A 20,262-nucleotide genomic window follows, 5' to 3' on the forward strand; every position below is an offset into this window, starting at 1 on the left:
GTAAAGTGTGTTTTATAAAAGACTTAAAGTCAGAAAAGAAAAGTGCTTGATATAAACGAAATGGACTGAGTTCAAATCAAATATTATTTTTTTATAGCAACAATAAAAATTGTGTAAGAAATAAAGGTTTTTGTATACAAGTTTAAAATTTTCCAAGAAATTCAAAAACTCTTACAAAAGAAGAACGTGAAGTCGAGTATATATAAATATTTTTCCATCGAATCCTAAGGTTAACGATAACCATTCAAAAGCACATTATATTTAAATTCTAAACAGTAATTTTAAAACAGCACATAAATTTATTTTGGTGTGAACAATTGTTTGCTAGCATGTAACACCATTAATTTAGAAATACAAATAAATATGAATTTTTATTAACGAATAATTTTGTACTTAATTTAATTCTTAAGGCCGGTATAAATTGCCATTATCGCGTTAAAATGGCCATGCTTGCCCTTTTACTTTTCTTTAATAATTTCTTTTAAAGAAAATAATACAATTTACCGGAAAAAGTTGTAATGTTATTCTGGTTTTGCCGCTAAAATGAGAAATAATTTTAGCGGCAAAACTCGAACTCAATGCCCACTTTTATTTTCGAAAAAATCCGTCAACTCCTCTTGAACTACTCATTAATAAAGAGGAACTAATCTTTGTTTTTATAGATCTTCAAAGGTCGATACTTTCAATAAAGTCGTGTTGTCGTTATAATTAAGTGATTTGACTTAAAAATGGATATCATAACATGAAAGAACAAATTTTGGACTAAGATCAACTTGACTTTAATAATTCAGAAAAATTCTTTAAATTAATGAAACTGTCTTTAAATTTGTTGCATTTTTGCATCTTGACTACAAGGCAAAAATCATTCAAAAATAGGATATGTTTTTCAATACTTTATTTTAAAGACATTTTTTACTTGAAACATAGCATAATTTCTACTGGAAGTCTTGTTTTTAGCGGACATTTTATAGCATATGAAAAAAAGCTTAAAAAGCGAAAAAAACCATTTAAAAGAGAATTGTGTCTTAAAAGCATCCTTACTTGTATTCTCCGCTTCTTTGGTTCGGAATCAATATAAAAATTGTTAAAGTGGAGACACAATCTTTGGAACCGGATCAGTGTATAGTGCCCTTTCGTTAGTTTTTATTGAGATCTCGTCCTACGTTCCGATTTGTTTTGACGAAACAAAAAAATTGTGCCCGTAATGCGAAAATGATAAACAAAACTCATGCTCTTTTTTTCAAATATATTTTATCTTGGTTCCGAATGAATTTTCTCTCCGAATACTAATTTTAATATTTTACTTAAGCATATACAATTTTTGGCGAAGTCTTATATCACAACATATATATGTTTACTCATAATATGTAAATTTATACTTGTTTATATTCACACATAGTATTTTTCCTATATTTAATGAAATTTTCTTTGTGTATATATATTTGTAATGCGCCAATTGGTTACTTTCATTATTTTACTTCCAGCATACACTTTGTCTCTCTTTGTAAACACATATATGTTTATGGGCTATTTCTAAATTAATATATGTTTGAATCCAAGCATATTATAATTACAAACATTTTATGTCCCAAACATAATATGTTCTAACATATTAACATATATGTCCCAAACATATTATGCTAGTTTATGAACATTATATGTTTGCACTCAAACATATTGTGTTTAAAAATTTGAGTTCCAAACATATAAGTTTATACCCAAACATATGAAAAACAGTCTTTTTCGTCCGTGTATGGTGTCACAATGGACTGAATAGTATAAGTGAGCCTAAAATAATCGGTTGCCAAATTAATCGAAATTTTAACATGTACTTAGGTATATATCAATACGTTACCAATTGCCTGCCCGCTCTATTATGAAAAAAATCGTTGAGAATCATCACTAGAACACTGTACTAGGCTGCACAGGAAAAATATCAAGAAAATATTTCCAATAAAAAAGTCTTTTGAAGATGAAAACGTAAACAATTACAAAATTAACTGATACAATTAATTTTTTAATAAAATTAAAACATAAAGTCAGTCATTATCCCAATTAACATTTTTATTAAAAAATATGTCCAAATATAATTGAAAAGTTTTTCTATATAAATGGTTCATTAAATGTTAAATAAATCCAAAGAATACTGCAACTATAAATTTTGGAGATAATGAAAATTCGTCTTTGTTTTTACCTAACGCCAAATAATAAATTTTCGATTTTTGCATCCCAGTATTAAACGGGGATAAAAAAATCGAAAATAGACTTTTCACGGCAAAAAAAAACAAAAGTGTAATTTAACCCTTCTGTGCGTGATGAGGTCCCGCTGGACCTTTTTGATTTTTTTTTTCATTTTTTTTATTCATACATAACTTTATCTTTTATATGAATTTCAGCTTAATGGTTTATGACTTCTTGTACTGAAGTGTTTTAAGTTGAAAACTTTAAATTTTTATGTGATTGAATCATTAAATCGGTTTTTATAGGTATTTGAAAAAGTTTAGTGCGATTCTGCGTGATGAGGTCCAATGGGACCTATTACTAATTACATTAGTGGTTTTAGCACAGTTTAAAAAGCAGGGTAAAGATATTGCGATTTTCGTATTTGGAACAATTAATAACACTAACATCCTTTCAGAAAATACCGTTATTTGGAAGAATTTGTCATTTTTGAAGTTTCCATTGGTTTCGTTGCTTGGTAGTACATAATTTTATGTCTTCCGTTGATATATCCAATATAGTGAGAGTAAAAGTGCAAAAAAAGTTATTTGAACTTCATGGAAATCGTGGTCGAAATAAGTTTTTATATTTCTATACATTTTCCAGACCTATCGGCTCCTGGAATTTGGCAAGATGTGCCTCAATTTGGACCAGTTTGAAGTTTGAAACAACCACTGTGCACATAATACTGCGAGCAAAACGAACGCCACTAAAAAAATCGTATTGTTTTTCCTTCAAAAATCCAGTTTGTTAAGAACATTCAACTACAAAAACAATATATTGTTGCTTGGTACGTATAAGGATACTTATAGGTACCACGCCTGCGTCAAACATCAGGGCCACTAGTATACTAATCAAAAATTTTAACATTATCTGTATCCTATTAAAAATTAAATAAAACTCTATATTTACAACCAAATGTTTATATATGCAATTTGTGCATTATAGAAGAGTCCACCTACAGTAAATGATCGAAAAATATCGTAGGGATAACCTCTCTACCATCCTTTTTTATTGTAGGTCCCACGGGACCTCATCACGCTGGTATCGCTTCCAGTGTTATCACATACACAAGGTTTAAAGAGAGATCTTTCTATGCATGAAAATTCATAAAAAATTCGAAAACCATGTCATCAAAAACCAACTTTTCAATACTAATAATCGCAAAAGTCGAAAGTCAATTTTTTTAAATTTTTCAATATACGAAAAGTCGACTTCTTGATTGTTATTACAATCTATTGTATCCACTATGATGCTTCAACGAGGCACTTATTATTCGCGCAACCTTAGCAGAAGAATTGACATCTTTACCATTGTCTGGTTCATGTACTAAGAGTAGAGTAATATGACAATAAGCCATCAAGGAAACAATACATAAAAAGAAATCTATCATAGTGTCGTTTCCATAGCTAGGGAGAAAGTTCACGGACACACGAATACATTATGCAGAACCATTTATCGTAGACATTTCAATGACATTTCAACTATAGCCAACATGTCAGTAGACGCTTGAGAGTTTTGTATTCTTTAAAGATTATGCAAAATATTGATTCGTATCAAAAATGAACAATCTTTCACAAAGTGTAAAATTGAACGAATCGGAGAAGGAAGAACAACTCCAATTTTGCTTTGATATAAAATTAATTGAACTTATTACATCTTAATTTTCTTAAACCCCAAAAATTGACACTTTGTAAACTCCTAATATAGGGGAGCCATAACTTTGGCATATTCAAAGAGCATTTAGCCATTTCAATAGAATTGAAATGTAACTATTAGAAATTGACAATATATTTTCTATGATTTGTTTCAATAAAATATCAAATTTATGGAATTCCATCCATTGCTTTTTCAATATTCTAGAATTTACTTGTTTCTTTCATTTATTCAATCCCAGTTTCGACGCAAAACCAAAAGGTTTTTAAGTGGTAATGCCGGTGACATTTCAGAGTGCTTCAAAGTGGAACCATCTCTAAGTGGTTCCACCGTAATGGAAAAACACCTTTCGTACTCAACTATAAAAAAGGAGGCCTCTTGTCATTGGGCTAAACATAGAATAAGGCAACACTCATTGATAAGAGGGAGGTTGCCCACTTTTGGTTTCATTATTGACTGAATAGTCGAAGTAAGCTTAAAATAACCAGCTGCCACAATACCTAGCCTAACCTATGGCTTTCAAAATATCACACAATGTACGAATCTTTCAATCTTTGGATATAACAGGTTGGCTGATAAGTCCCCGGTCTAACAAGGTTAGGTTAGGTTAGGTGGCAGCCCGATGTATCAGGCTCACTTAGACTATTCAGTCCATTGTGACACCACATTGGTGAACTTCTCTCTTATCACTGAGTGCTGCCCGATTCTATGTTAAGCTCAATGACAAGGGACCTCCTTTTTATAGCCGAGTCCGAACGGCGTTCCACATTGCGGTGAAACCACTTAGAGAAGCTTTGAAACCCTCAGAAATGTCACCAGCATTACTGAGGTGGGATAATCCACCGCTGAAAAACTTTTCGGTGTTCGGTCGAAGCAGGAATCGAACCCACGACCTTGTGTATGCAAGGCGGGCATGCTAACCATTGCACCACGGTGGCTCCGGTCTAACAAAGAAAAACACATATTTTTGTCAAAATTCGTTTTTATTATTCAACATAGTTCCCTTCAAGAGCGATACATCGATTATAACGTCCTTCCAATTTTTTGATACCATTTTGGTAGTACTCCTTCGGTTTTGCCTCAAAAAAGGCGTCACCTTCGGCGATCACCTCTTCATTGCAGCCAAATTTTTCCTTGCGAGCATCCTTTTGAGGTCTGATCTCAATGACTTGAGGCACGGTGCGTTGTCTTGATCGAACAACACTTATTTCTTCTTCATATGGGGCCGTTTTGCCGCGATTTCGACCTTCAAACGCTCCAATAACGCCATATAATAGTCACTGTTGATGGTTTTTCCCTTCTCAAGAAACTTCTTCTCAAGAACAAGAAAAAGTCGCTGGGGGCCAGATCTGGAGAATACGGTGGGTGGGGAAGCAATTCGAAGCCCAATTCATGAATTTTTGCCATCGTTCTCAATGACGTGTTACGGTGCGTTGTCTTGGTCGAACAACACTTTTTTCGTCTTCATATACGCCATATAATAGTCACTGTTGATGGTTTTTCCCTTCTCAAGATAATCGATAAAAATTATTCCATGCGCATCCCAAAAAACACAGGCCATTACTTTGCCAGCGGACTTTTGAGTCTTTCCACGCTTCGGAGACTGTTCTCCGGTCGCTGTCCACTCAGTCGCTGTCCGACTGTCGATTGGACTCAGGAGTGTAGTGATGGAGCCATGTATCATCCATTGTCACATATCGACGGAAAAACTCGGGTGTATTACGAGTTAACAGCTGCAAACACCGCTCAGAATCATCAACACGTTGTTGTTTTTGGCCAAATGTGAGCTCTCGCGGCACCCATTTTGCACAGAGCTTCCGCATATCCAAATATTGATGAATGATATGACCAACACGTTCCTTTGATATCTTTAAGGTCTCTGCTGTCTCGATCAACTTCACTTTACGGTCATTCAAAATCATTTTGTGGATTTTTTGATGTTTCCGTCGGTAACCACCTCTTTCGGGCGTCCACTGCGTTCCCCGTCCTCCGTGCTCATTTCACCACGCTTGAAGTTTGCATACCAATCAATAATTGTTGATTTCCCTGGGGCCAGAGTCCGGAAACTCATTATCAAGCCAAGTTTTTGCTTCCACCGTATTTTTTCCCTTCAGAAAACAGTATTTTATCAAAACACGAAATTCCCTTTTTTCCATTTTTTTCACAATAACAAAAGTTGCTTCACAAAAGACGCTCTATCTCACAAACTAATTGACTTACAGACATCAAATTTTGACACGAATCATTTGAAGGTTGGTACTATATAATATGCATTTAATACTAGCGACGCCATCTATGTGTCAGACCGGGGACTTATCAGCCAACCTGTTAAGCTAACTGAGTTTCTATTTTGTTTTTCAAAAGTAGAGTCGAAGAGTCCATGTCTTTTAGAAACTTGTTGTAAAGCACCGGCAAAACAATCTATGTGATACTATCCTAACAAAATTAACTATCGTAGCTTAAAACAGGAAATACCTTTATTAAATCCCTATCGCTTTTAAATGAAATTACGATTGCGATAAAAAAGTCCATTGTGATTAAAAAAGAGAAGCATAATGATTCGTCAAAATTTTAAAAAGAAAACTGTTTCCATGGCATACAATAGGATGAAAATAGACAATTTGACACAGGATTTTATATTGGGGGCCCAAGCGCTTCTATGCCATTTTACTCATTTATGAAATCATTTTGTGAGAACTTTGTCCTAAATATTGCCCCCTCATCGGAGTTCCTCACTGATTCGGAAAATATCTCCCATAAATATAGAAATAATGAAGATGGTTCACCTACATATTGAACTACTGTCCAATTTTTCATAATTTTTTAATTTTCAATAATTTATTGGAAATTTTTGTGAGCAATTTTAATTGAAATTGGGGATTTTTTCGTGAACGAAAGTGTCCCAAAAAATATTGGCAACACTGCACGACACACTTATGTATCTGAAATTTACAAATGTATTCTGTATTTATTTTTATATATAATCTGTTTGAGAACTGTATTTTAAGACGACCTTCAGAAGCTATTTTTTTGTTTTGGAATCTTTCTCTTGTATAATTGCTTAAGCGCACGATTTAACATCTCAAAATTGAGAGAATACTAAAATGCTATTTGTGGACTGTTCAGATTTATCTTATCATTTTTAGGACATATATATCAGACAATGACAACCGTTATTGAAATCATTAGCAGATTCAAGTGTATTCAGTTAAAATCACAACATTCTGAATTCCTAAATCCATTAGGTTGTCCGTTGGCCAATGTTAATTTGTAATCAACTGACCTTGAGAAATAACTGCCTTATACACTCAAAAAAAATGTGAACGCCATAGGTCTCTAACAAAATATTACTTAAAACCCCATATGGCGACACTACAAAAATATTTACTTATTTTTGTGAAATCGGGGTGACATCTGTGTTTTTGTAGTACTGTTTAGTTAAAATATTCCAAAATTCAAATAGATTCCTTCAAGTTAGGGATCGAAGACCACGATTTTCTAGGAATAGTGGAAAAAAGTATTACATAAATCACCTGGAGCACAATTTACAAATTACGTTCAGCGATGATAGAAAATAGACCCGTTTATTAACCACTTTAAACAATGGGAAATTAATTTAGTTACAATAAGAACCCCTTTATCACCCACTGCTCTACCGTAAATTCAAAAGGGGTCCTAAGCAATTAACACTTAACCACACAAGTGAAAGTCATTCAGTCTTGTTTACAAATATTTCAATATACTTGAAGCGTAACCAATGTAAAAGCTCTATAAATAGAGAGAATGCTTCCACAATGCCAAGATATTTTGTAATATGAGCATGCCTTTAATTTAACGTCAGGCTCATATGTGGACAACTAAGGTAATGCGGTTAATAATCGTAATGACAAATCAAGACGTAGGTATGTCAATTTGAATCAAAATGGGAGAAGTGCTTCTATTGCCAATTATCACAAACTTTTAAAGGCAAGCTACAAAATAAACACTAAGAAAATAGTTATAAATGGTTTCATCCTGGTGAAATTGATTAAAATCTTCCTCATAATTCGATTTAAATTGAACTAGAGTAGATGCTTGGGTGATACTAAGTGGTCCTGAAGCTAGCATCTTATCGTGTTTAGGCTGCACAAATTCATGAAAATTGAAGAACAGTGAAAAGACCACATAGCAAACTGTCGATTGTGCTCCCCCATACTCTTGAAACTCTACACCCTCAAAAAAAATCGCTTCTTTAACATATGTTCCAAACATATTTTGCAGGAAGCACATATATTATTGGATACTGCCGAAACATTAATATGTTTGTTTTATGTGAACATACTATATGTCTGGAAGCATTTTGAGCCCAAAAATATTATATGCTTGGGAGAATTTTTCCCAAAGACGATTGTGCTCATTCCCTAACATACTCGTAATTTTGCACTTCCACGAAATTTTTTAGTTCTTGGCACCTTTTTCTGTAATACAAATAATGTTGAAGAAATTATTCACTTTTATAAATTTTTTAAATTTTACCTTTCGCCTGCACGGAGAATCGAACCGAGGACCATACAGTTTATAAGCCAACACACTATCCACTGGGCTACGTAGCTGTTATAGTCACCAGTAGATAATTATCGTTATAAGTTACATTTATATAGCATAGTTTGCAGCGCCCACGAGCCCATGCAAACATAACATTATTTAACAGAAACATACATTTGTTTGCCATGTGGAGCAGTGGTTAGCATGTCTGCCTTGCATGCAAAGGGTCGTGGGTTCAATCCCTACTCCGACCGAACACTTTTTTTATTTACACATTTATATTTATACTATATTACATTTTTATAATAAAACTTCGAAATGTGGGTTATTAAAGATTATTGTCAGAAACGGTGCTTGATAAACGAAATTGACTGATTTTTGGATAAAATATTTTTTTATTGCAAAAACAACAATTTTGTAACAAAAAACTGTTTTTGGTACAACACTTTAAAATTTGGAAGGAATTCGAAAACAAAAGAAGAACGTGGAGTCGAGTATAAACATACATAAATAAATTTATAATAAAAACATAAATTTATTTAGGCGTGAACAGTTTTTTACTAGCATTAACACCATCGCTCTGAAATGCCTTTTAATTTTCTTTAATAATTCATTTTAAAGAAAATAAACTTTTTAAATTGTTTTATCTGCAAAACTCGAACTTAATGCCCGCTTTTATATTTGATGGTGTCCGTCAACTCCTCGTGGACTACTTATTAATAAAGAGGAACTAAACTTTGTTTTTATACATTTTACTGTGTAATTTTTCACTATTTCCTCCTTAACGGGTTGGCTGATAAGTCCCCGGTCTAACAAAGAAAAACACAATTTTTTTGTCAAAATTCGTTTTTATTATTCAACATAGTTCTCTTCAAGAGCGATACAACGATTATAACGACCTTCCAATTTTTTGATACCATTTTGGTAGTACTCCTTCGGTTTTACCTCAAAATAGGCCTCAGTTTCGGCGATCACCTCTTCATTGCAGCCAAATTTTTTCCCTGCGAGCATCCTTTTGAGGTCTGAGAACAAGAAAAAGTCGCTGGGGCCAGATCTGGAGAATACGATGGGTGGGGAAGCAATTCGAAGCCCAATTCATGAATTTTTGCCATCGTTCTCAATGACTTGTGTCACGGTGCGTTGATTTGGTGGAACAACACTTTTTTCTTCTTCATATGGGGCCGTTTTGCCACGATTTCGACCTTCGAACGCTCCAATAACGCCATATAATAGTCACTGTTGATGGTTTTCCCCTTCTCAAGATAATCGATAAAAATTATTCCATGCGAATCCCAAAAAACAGAGGCCATTACTTTGCCAGCGGACTTTTGAGTCTTTCCACGTTTCGGAGACGGTTCACCGGTCGCTGTCCACTCATCCGACTGTCGATTGGACTCAGGAGTGTAGTGATGGAGCCATGTATCATCCATTGTCACAAACACCGCTCAGAATCATCAATACGTTGTTGATTTTGGTCAAATGTGAGCTCGCGCGCACCCATTTTGCACAGAGCTTCCGCATATCCAAATATGGATGAATGATATGACCAACACGTTCCTTTGATATCTTTAAGGCCTCTGTTATCTCGATCAACTTCATTTTATCGTCATTCAAAATCATTTTTTTGATGTTTTCGTCGGTAACCACCTCTTTCGGGTGTCCACTGTGTTCACCGTCCTCCGTGCTCATTTCACCACGCTTGAATTTTATATACCAATCAATTATTGTTGATTTCCCTGGGGCAGAGTCCGGAAACTCATTATCAAGCCAAGTTTTTGCTTCCACCGTATTTTTTGCCTTCAGGAAACAGTATTTTATCAAAACACGTTATTTTTCTGAAGACCCCTGATTTCTTTTAGCGAACCAAGAAAAAACTTGTGCCATTATGCCAAAATGATAAACAAAACAAATGTCCACACATACATAAAATGCTGCTCTCAAGGCGAAAACATATGCTGTTTGTTTTTCAAATGTCTTGGTTCCGAATGTCTATTCTCTTTATTCGAATTAAATAATATTTAGACTTAAGCATATCAAATTTTTGGCCTTATCATAAAACAGTTTTCCGAAACAACATACAAGCGGTTTCACAGAAATTGTTCTCTTTTGATTCTTTTGTTGTGTTATGTTGATATCTTTCGTCAACTCTCCCGGTTTCCATCTCTATTTTTTCTCTATACTCTCTCTGTCGCTTTGAATAAAATATCACAACATATGTATGTTTAGTCGAAATTTGTAAATTTATATATGTTTGCATTCACACATATGATTTTTATGAAACATTCATGCCCCAAACATAATATATTCTAACATATTAACATAGATGTCCCAAACATTTAGTGTTAGTTTAGGAACATTACATGTTTGCACTTAAATATATTGTGTTTTAAAATTGTGCCCGAAACACATTTTTTTTTATATCGGAACATATGAAAAACCTATTTTTCTAACAGTGTACCCTTTAAGTCCCACCCATACCCACCGTCTACTCAGTCGATGACGAATTGTCAACCGACATAACAAACTCAATAAAATATTCCAAATATAAACCCTAAAGAATACTGTAAAATGTTTTAATTGAATTGTATATCCTGTTTACCAATCCCATTCCATTCAAAAAATGTTTTATACTTTTCAAATGTTGATAAATAATAATATAAACAAGTATATACGGCCGTAAGTTCGGCCAGGCCGAATCTTATGTACCCTCCACCATGGATTGCGTAGAAACTTCTACGAAAGACTGTCATCCACAAATGTCAACTCACATGGTTGTTAAATATGATATGCTACCACCACGTACCAAATTTCAACCAGATCGGATGAATTTTGCTTCTCCAAAAGGCAACGGAAGTCAAATCTGGGGATCGGTTTATATGGGAGCTATATATTATTATGGACTGATAGGAACCAATTCCTGCATGGTTGTTGGATACCCTATACTAACATCACGTACCAAATTTCAACCGAATGGGAAGAATTTTGCTCTTCCAAGGTGCTCCGGAGGTCAAATCTGGGGATCGGTTTATATGGGGCCTATATATAATTATGGACCGATATCGACCAATTTTTGCATGGGTGTTTGAGGCCATATATTAACATCACGTACCAAATTTCAACTGAATCAGATTAATTTTGGTCTTCTAAGAGGCTCCGGAGGTCAAATCTGATGATCGGTTTTATGGGGGCTATATATAATTATGGACCGATATGAACCAATTTTTGCATGGCTGTCAGAGACCATATACTAACACCATGTACCAAATTTCAGCCGGATCGGATGAAATTTGTTTCTCTTAGAGGCTCCGCAAGCCAAATCGGGGGATCGGTTTATATGGGGGCTATATATAATTATGGACCGATATGGACCAATTTTTGCATGGTTGTTAGAGACCATATGCTAACACCATGTACCAAATTTCAGCCGGATCGGATGAAATTTGCTTCTCTTAGAGGCCTCCCAAGCCAAATTTGGGGGTCCGTTTATATGGGGGCTATACGAAAAAGTGGACAGATATGGCCCATTTGCAATACCATCCGACCTACACCAATAACAACTACTTGTGCCAAGTTTCAAGTCGATAGCTTGTTTCGTTCGGAAGTTAGCGTGATTTGAACAGACGGACGGACGGACATGCTCAGATCGACTCAGAATTTCACCACGACCCAGAATATATATACTTTATGGGGTCTTAGAGCAATATTTCGATGTGTTACAAACGGAATGAGAAAGTTAATATACCCCCCATCCTATGGTGGAGGGTATAATAAATAATGGGGTATATGATGGTACATAGCAGAAGCCGTTTGTAACACAAGTGAATTTCATTCAAGCCAAAGGTTTTTAAAATTCGATAAATAATGTTAGTATTTATTTTTTTATGTACTTCAATGCAACTTTCTTATTATATTCCCAAAATTTGTGTTTTCATTTATTTTATTTATTTAACCGAGCATAGTGGGCCCATATATGATTAGTATTTATAATAATATTATAAGGTAATGAACACATAGGAAAATGTAATAAAAATAATATTTAATAAGTCATTATATTAAATATATTTCATTCGAATACATGTTTCTGACCAGAAAATATGGTGATCCAATTAGTGAATGAAAGTAATATTTTTTATTTGCATTCTCTTTCATTCAATTCATATTAAATAAACGAAATATGTAGTATTATTGATCTAATATGGCGTTCTCACCAAGCATGTTTTGGGGTTTGAAATATTTTCCCTTTATAAGCATTTCAAAACTAGTCGTTTTCCCCATACAAAAAATCAAGTTGAAAACACAAGTTTTCCTCCAAAACACGTCAATTTTATAATGTAAACGCCCCTAATTTGGAATATGCTCCAACTGAGCATACTCTTTCCAAAATATTTGTCAAATTATTAAAATAAAATTCATAGAAATAACGACTAGACAAAGGCTTTGAAAAGGGACGCGAAAATATCTTTAAAAAATGTTTTCCCTTTGCGATCGCGGTATTTATTTGAACAAACGGTGCGTATACTTGAAATTAGAGTAAATGGAAATTTTGGCTTTCCATGGCAACCGTCAAACTAAAACATCTCAACTCGGTGTGAACGGTGAAATGTTTTAGAAAAACGAACAAGGAAAACGAGTCAGCGGGAATATAGCATAAGGGAAAATAAATCCGTATATGAAAATTCGTTTCAGCGCCATCTATATGTGAAAAAATGAGTTATATACGAATACAAATTTTAACCAAAGATAAACTGAAACGATAGCTTTCGATTGGAATAAAAACCAGAAATCTTCCGATTCGCAGTATTGTTGCATATACAAAACAGAGAGAATACACATATAAATCTGGAACCCCATATTTTTTTTTTTTCATTTGGCCACTGTGGACACATTTCTCTCTGTTTTGGTATATACAACAATACTGCGAATCGAAAGATTTCTTGCAAAAGGTTTTATTCTATTCTATCGTATCTTTGGTTAAAATTTTGCGTTTCTACCTCTTCCCGTTCGGCCGATGTTTGCCAATTTCTATAGAGGATTATATCGCAAAAAAAAATGTATTCTATATAACTAATTTTTTTCACATATAAGTGGCGCTGAAACGTATTTTCACATACAGATTTATTTCCCCTTACATGTATTATTGTCGTCTTTCGTATCGAAGCGACGAATTTTATATTCCTGAACAGAGGCGACGACTTTTTGTACCAAATACAATACACGAAATGCTCAGCTACAAAGCAATCAACAGAAATTTTGGTTATTTGCGTTTAAAATGTTATTTTGTGTCCCAATTATGAATTGAAAAAATATTAAATTTAACACGGGGGAAATATTTTGATACTAACATAAAGACAAAAACAACAACTAGCCTGTACAACTGAAACAACACTGACGTTATGTGTCCTGGAGCTCGACCGAAGAATCGACTTCGGCATTCGGCCAAAAATCGATAATCGACCACGAATCAGCCTTCGGCGTCAACAGGTCGATTAACCGCAGCCGAAGCTTTTTGAATAATTTATTTCATTTCGAATTGTCCCAGTGTTGACTTTTTCTCGGTCAAAACACACAGTACAAATAAAACGTAAAGAAATGTATTTTGAATACTAAAAAGTCTGTTAGTTCTAAACGATTATTATAAGGCATGGACTGATATACCTTTTTTGTTATTATGCCTTTATTCAATAAAATATGCTAATATTGAACTAAAACACTCGAAACTTCTTTAATTACAAATTTCAGGAAAACAATCGGCTTTGGCTTCGGCCGATTATTGCTTTTTTTGCCGAACATCGGCTTCGGCAAAAAACCCCGTTTCGGTCGATCTTCAAAGTCCGTGAAGGAAACCATTTTAATTTAAGATTGTCCCAGTCAGGTCATTAGAAATTAGCCTTAAAGGCTTTGTATTACAAAGTAATAGTATTGAAAAAAGAGAGCATAACTGGAAGCTGGAATAAATACATGAACAATATAGACGATCGATACCGCTTAACAACATAAGATATCGATAAACACAATACGAATTAGTGGCGACAGACGAAAAGCGACGGCGACTTCGGCAAGAAGAGTGTCTAATAGTGAAAAACAATACGAATTATTAATAACTAGGAAAAAATTGATGTTTTATTTATGGTTACTATTTTCTGCGTAGAAACAACCGAAATTCCATTATCAATTCATTTTGCTTGATATGACCACCTTCTGCTCTGAGTCGGTTAAAAAAAACATATTGCGAGCCTAATTTTTTTTGAACTGTTGTTAGCAAACTACAAAATATAACAGCAGATATGGACTGATATTTTCTACGTACTATTGGTATGCATAAAATGTAAAGATGGGGTACATAAAGATACGTTGGGATACGTTGTCGTTAAGTCACCTTCAAAATTAGGCTATGATTCAAAAACCACATTTATTTATTTATTGGGTGCGTAATTTTGATGAAAAACTGCTTACCGAAAGAATCGAATAATATCTTACCCTCTTCAAACTCGGGTTTTCACGTGTACTACTCGCAAAATAAAAATATGCATCATGTTTGCATTTCAGGTTAGCTTAGATTAGGTTGAAAATAGGAGGTAAAACTGACATAATGACCACCAATTCATGGTTATATAAACTACCATTTAGGAAAACAATCGTTAGTTTCTATCAGGTAAAATACAAATGAATGAATCAAGAACTTATATAATGAGATTTAAGGATAACCATCAAGAACTCAATTGCAATCACAGATAAGAAGAGTAGAGAATAAACGTTAATGTAACATAGTCGTCAATTAATGTCCTATTATATTATGACGCAATGAATTTCTTATCTCCGGACGATATATTAACTGGCGTCCGACGCAAAAGCCTTTGTAATGGATCCCTATTAACACTATCCGCTAAACACAATGCCGAATCAAGTTCCTCGACGACAAATAAAAATAAGAAAGAACGTCGACGCGGTAGCTTTAATGATCCGATATCAGCAACTAGCGGTAGCACCAATAAAGACAATGGCGTGCGACGAGCATCATTGGTATCCAGGTAATATTGCGTAGGCAGAAATAATGGGCAAAATGATAAATATTCAGATTTGCTGAAACAAAAAAAGATCATTGTAGACCAGCGAAGCTAGCTTGTTATGCGTCAATTGAAGAACTTTGTGTAAATCTGTGTTTCATTTTCTCTTTCAGATGGTTTAAACACATATCTGATGCTGCAGAGCAATACAAGCCACGTTCAAAGAATACCAATCATGAACATGTCGATGACCCGGCTATTGCGACTTTACCGCATTCCAATACTCGCGAGTCCTTGGATTTGACACCTGAACGCCCGCCTCCGCAGTCGGCTACAGCAACTGTGATAACAACGCCCTTGGCGCCCATAATGCCAATACCAGGTGCAAATAACGAGAGAAGTGGTTTGGGTAGTCATAACAGCAGCGATGTTCAGATGCGTAATGGTCGCCGGGAGAGTACACCCACTTCAGTGGCCTCAGCCAGTGATTCATATCCGCCATATTACAATATAAAACAGAGATTAAGCCACAATGAAATGTCGGCTAATGCGAATGCTGTCAATCGTACCATGTCAACTCGCAGTTGTGGTGATGCTTATCACAATTACAGCAATACCGGAGATTTAATTGGGCCAAATGGTGTCACATTGCGCCATACACAGTCAGCCAGACAGGCGAACGGGTCGGGTGAAGACAATTCGTCTGGATCGGTTGGCAATAAGAGGGACAGTGCTAGTATCGTTTATTCAAATAATTCCAATCAAACTCGCACTTTAATGCAGTCATCCCCACCATTGGTCGAACCCACAGCCATACACATAAGCATAAGCCCAGCCCATACCGCAGAGCCAGTTTTAACGCCCGCCGAAAAATTGAGGCGTTTGGATGCCAGTATACGCGATGGTTTATTGGAAAAACAAAAAATAATATGCGATATGTTCCGTCTGCCAGTAGAACACTTTCACGAAATTGTTGATATAGCAGCAATGCCAGAGGCGCCGAAGGATAGTACTGATATCGCATTGGCCGCTTATGCCCAGGTGCAATCACTTACTGAGGTGATCAATGAATACATGAAAGTAACTCCAGAGCAAGAAGTATCAGCAGTTTCGACAGCTGTGTGTGACAAGTGTCACGAGAAACAACACCAAAACCGACAACGTTTACATGGATCGGGTAATGTTTCGGGCGGAGACATAGATGTACCTCCACCCTTACCGCCTCCAAATAAGCAAACTGCACAGGCTCAACAACAAACTCCGACGCCACTGGCTACGAAAATACAAATGTGTGCCCTGGAAGAGACAAATATCCACGAAGATGACGACGGATACTGTGAAATTGACGAACTGCGCTTACCAGCTTTGCCTCCTTTATCCAAGACAAACACCACAGTAACACTTCCGCCTGCAACACCTCTATCAAAGACATCTGCAGCTAAAAAGGGATCACCACCACCTCCATTGCCGCCCCCAGCAGGTAGTTTTAAAACTCCACCACCACCTCCTCCACCACCAATAAAATCCCCTGCGATGCCTACCACTTGCCCTTCGGCCTCAACATCGGCAACACCGGAATTAATAAAACGCCAAAGTACAATCAGTGCCAGCAGCATTCCCGAGGAGTCATCGGATGACGTAACAAATGCTCTTATAGATCAAGTTGAACAAGGTACTGACGATGATTCTAGGCTGAAGGATTGCTCCGACGAACAACAAAGCGGGAAAGATATCACCAGCACATTGGTTGAATCTCAATGCAACATTTCCGAAGATATAGAAGCGACTGCTCCTATAGCTACCATAGATGATGAGGATGACAAGGAAGACGATTCGGCTATGCACACTGCCGAATGTGAAAGCATTTCGGTTGATGAAAACCCAAATCATCAAATAGAAACAGACGGGAAGCCAATAGAAGTGGAGTCTCAGAAAGAAGTTAGCTCGCACATGACTGCTGAGCCCCAAAGACATAACAGCAGTGCCACTCAGGCCGACGAATCACTTGGCAGTGAACGCATCGAAGTCAAGGAAGCCAATGAGTGCTTGGTAAGTTTACATACATATTCCCAAGAACGTCTAACTAATTGCTCTTTTTCCATTTTTCTAGTCTACATTAAATACATTAACTAGCAGCATCTCTTCCATGGTCGACAATTCAACCCAAACGTTGCCCACAACACCAGTTCAACCTACGAGCTCCAACAGCGTCGCAGTAACCTCGATAACCAGCACTGCATCCAGTATGCCCATTGCTACGTTATGTGGACCAAATCGCATTCAACATGCAAATTCTATAGGGCCAAGTGTACCTTGTTATGCTTTAAGCAGTATTGTTAGTTCTCTAAATTCACAAATTTCATTATTATTGGTAAGAGCAGAATACGGTTAGTGTGCTTAAATTTCATTTGTATTACATTTTCATATAATTGTAGCCCAAAATAAACGAGCGCGACATGGAGCGGGAACGTTTACGAAAGGAAAATCAACATTTAAGAGAATTACTGAATGCGATGCACGAACGACAGAGAGTTGAATCAAAACTGGTATGTCAAATGAAATACGAGCACCTACTAAGCTTATTGCCTAACTCTGTTTCAAATGTTCTTTGTACTAATACGTTTTACATTTTCGTATTTAGGAAACTCCATGTGACATCACAAAATGTGCCGAAACGGACGATAACGAAATCAATGTCTCATCTCTCACAACATCAACACCAACCACACCCACGACCACCACCGCACAGGATTACGAAGAAGATAATGAAGCTACAGCAATAAAAACAACAGACCCATCTGTCGAGGCACAAAATTAGAATCTGAGCTGACTTAGTGTTAAATGTTATGTAAACAAAAATTACAATATTTTTGATATAACCAACCACCTGCCAATAGAATTGGCTTATATAAAGTAAAGATTTACAATCGATATACCTACATATATTATTCACATTAACTTACATATAAATAGTCTCTTAGATCAGGAAACTATAAATATACATATACATACACATACACAACTAACCTATAGATATTCTTTTTGAAATCGTATTATATCCCGTCCCTTTTTTTCCACCGCTCCTGTCGATCATATTAAATATGCTAGTGAATATGGACTAGGGTACTTGCATAAAATAGCCTGGATATCCGGAATTGAAAGTTGTATGTAAATGGATATTCAGGCTATTTTATGGAAGTACCTTAGTATATGCTTGCGAATATTAAATGTGATCAATGTAATAAAGCAAAATAGATGCATTGATCTAATTGCATGTATTTTCAAAACCTCCTATAGCACCAATACAATAGAGGAAACAGGGTGATACAAGTATTTCTTATCAAATGTCAACATGACAAACAATTCCACATCTCAATATTCATTTATTGCAACATACACATGTAGATACAAAATCTTAACGAATTAACTAATTTTGGTTACAAACCACAATGGTGAAATGAGTGATGTCTTTAGGTAATAGCGAAATGTATCATTGCCAATTCTTCTGATGAATCCATATTTTAACAAAACGAGACATCATTGCCTAAACTAGCTGAATTTTTGATGGTAACCTCCAATAACAGATGCGCATCACTCACTCTCTCTCTCTCTAAATCTTTCGAAAACCACTAATAATTACAAAAACAAGCCTTATAAATGTATGTGTGTTTTAGGGACAAGTAAAATAAAAACGAAAACAGAATATATATATATATATAGATTTGATAAATATTTGTTTTGTTTCTTCTTTACTTTCTCTTGGAGAGTTATTATGGAAGACAAGAAAAAAAATTGAAAGTAAACATTAATGTCTTACTGAATTGTATTTAAAAATATTTTTATTAATAACTAATTGTGTTTTTAGTTTACATTTACTTTTACTATAATGTATTAAAATTACAGTACACCTGCATAAATATTTACACAAAATAAATAAAAAATATATCTTGCAAATAAAATTAAAGTAATTAAAACCATGAAAATAAAAACGTTGGTTTATTCAGATATTTTATTGAAATGGGTCGATAACTTTCGAAATATGCTGTATATATTTTAAAAATTCGAAGATTCAATTTGCGAATCATCCTATAAACAAAGCATTAAAAGGCTGGATATCGTAGATGAGTTTATCATAACAGAAGAATTTCAGATATTGGTCAGAAAAATATATAGCCCAATTCTGAAAATCTCCTCGGGGAATTTTTCTCTTTTCCCTTGACATTTTCTGTTTTTCTTTTCCGTTTTGATGAAATTGGACATAGGTGTTCTTCAAATATATCTATGATTTCTTTAAGAACTTTGCTCAGGCGACACTTACCTTCGGCAAAGAAGCATAGAGCAGCACTTAATTTTACTAATGTGGATAATCCAAATGACTTGCCTTGAGGATGAATGTGGGCTGCTAATACGTCCATTAAGTACTCTATAGTATTTGTGAAACCTTCAAAATCAAATTACCCCAACTTGTTTACTTTTTCTTCTGGAAATTATATAATTTCCAGACTTTCATTTTTCGGCATGCGAATTCAAAAAATTTTATTTTGTGGGAAACCAAGAATAGACAAAAGTTTTTGGGGGGAAACCAAAGTGAAAGGTGAAATATATTTGAAGGGAAAACCAAGACATACCCGAATCTTTCAGAATAATCGCATTTTTTTAATAACGCAGCTTTGACTCGCTCAAAGAATCATCTAACTAATGTGTAATGCTTTTTAGATTAGGTTAGGTTATGGAGAAGAAACCAAATCCTTAGAAAGGGATTTGGTTTCCACTTATACCAGGTTGGTCCATTGTGAGTATTTCTCATAGTTTTCTTCCATTCCTCTTCATTATTTTTGCTTTTTAAGTTACATGAATA

The 20,262-nt window shown here is 35.1% G+C and overlaps 1 protein-coding gene across 4 annotated transcripts in view; it reads left to right on the forward strand.

Annotated features, from left to right (window-relative positions):
• RhoGEF2 (Rho guanine nucleotide exchange factor 2) overlaps window positions 1–18,430 on the forward strand; it is a 100,306-nt gene extending 81,876 nt beyond the window's left edge. For all 4 annotated transcript variants that reach the window (XM_075312303.1, XM_075312302.1, XM_075312304.1 and 1 more), the window contains 4 exons: window positions 15,578–17,453; window positions 17,515–17,775; window positions 17,840–17,950; window positions 18,046–18,430. In XM_075312303.1, coding sequence (XP_075168418.1) covers window positions 15,578–17,453; window positions 17,515–17,775; window positions 17,840–17,950; window positions 18,046–18,222 — 2,425 coding nt within the window. In that variant the 3' untranslated portion in view covers window positions 18,223–18,430. The remainder of the gene's footprint in view (window positions 1–15,577; window positions 17,454–17,514; window positions 17,776–17,839; window positions 17,951–18,045) is intronic.
• The last annotated feature ends 1,832 nt before the right edge of the window (window positions 18,431–20,262 follow it).

This window comes from Haematobia irritans, chromosome 5, assembly GCF_050003625.1.
Source record: "Haematobia irritans isolate KBUSLIRL chromosome 5, ASM5000362v1, whole genome shotgun sequence".
NCBI classification, from domain to species: Eukaryota; Metazoa; Arthropoda; class Insecta; order Diptera; family Muscidae; genus Haematobia; species Haematobia irritans.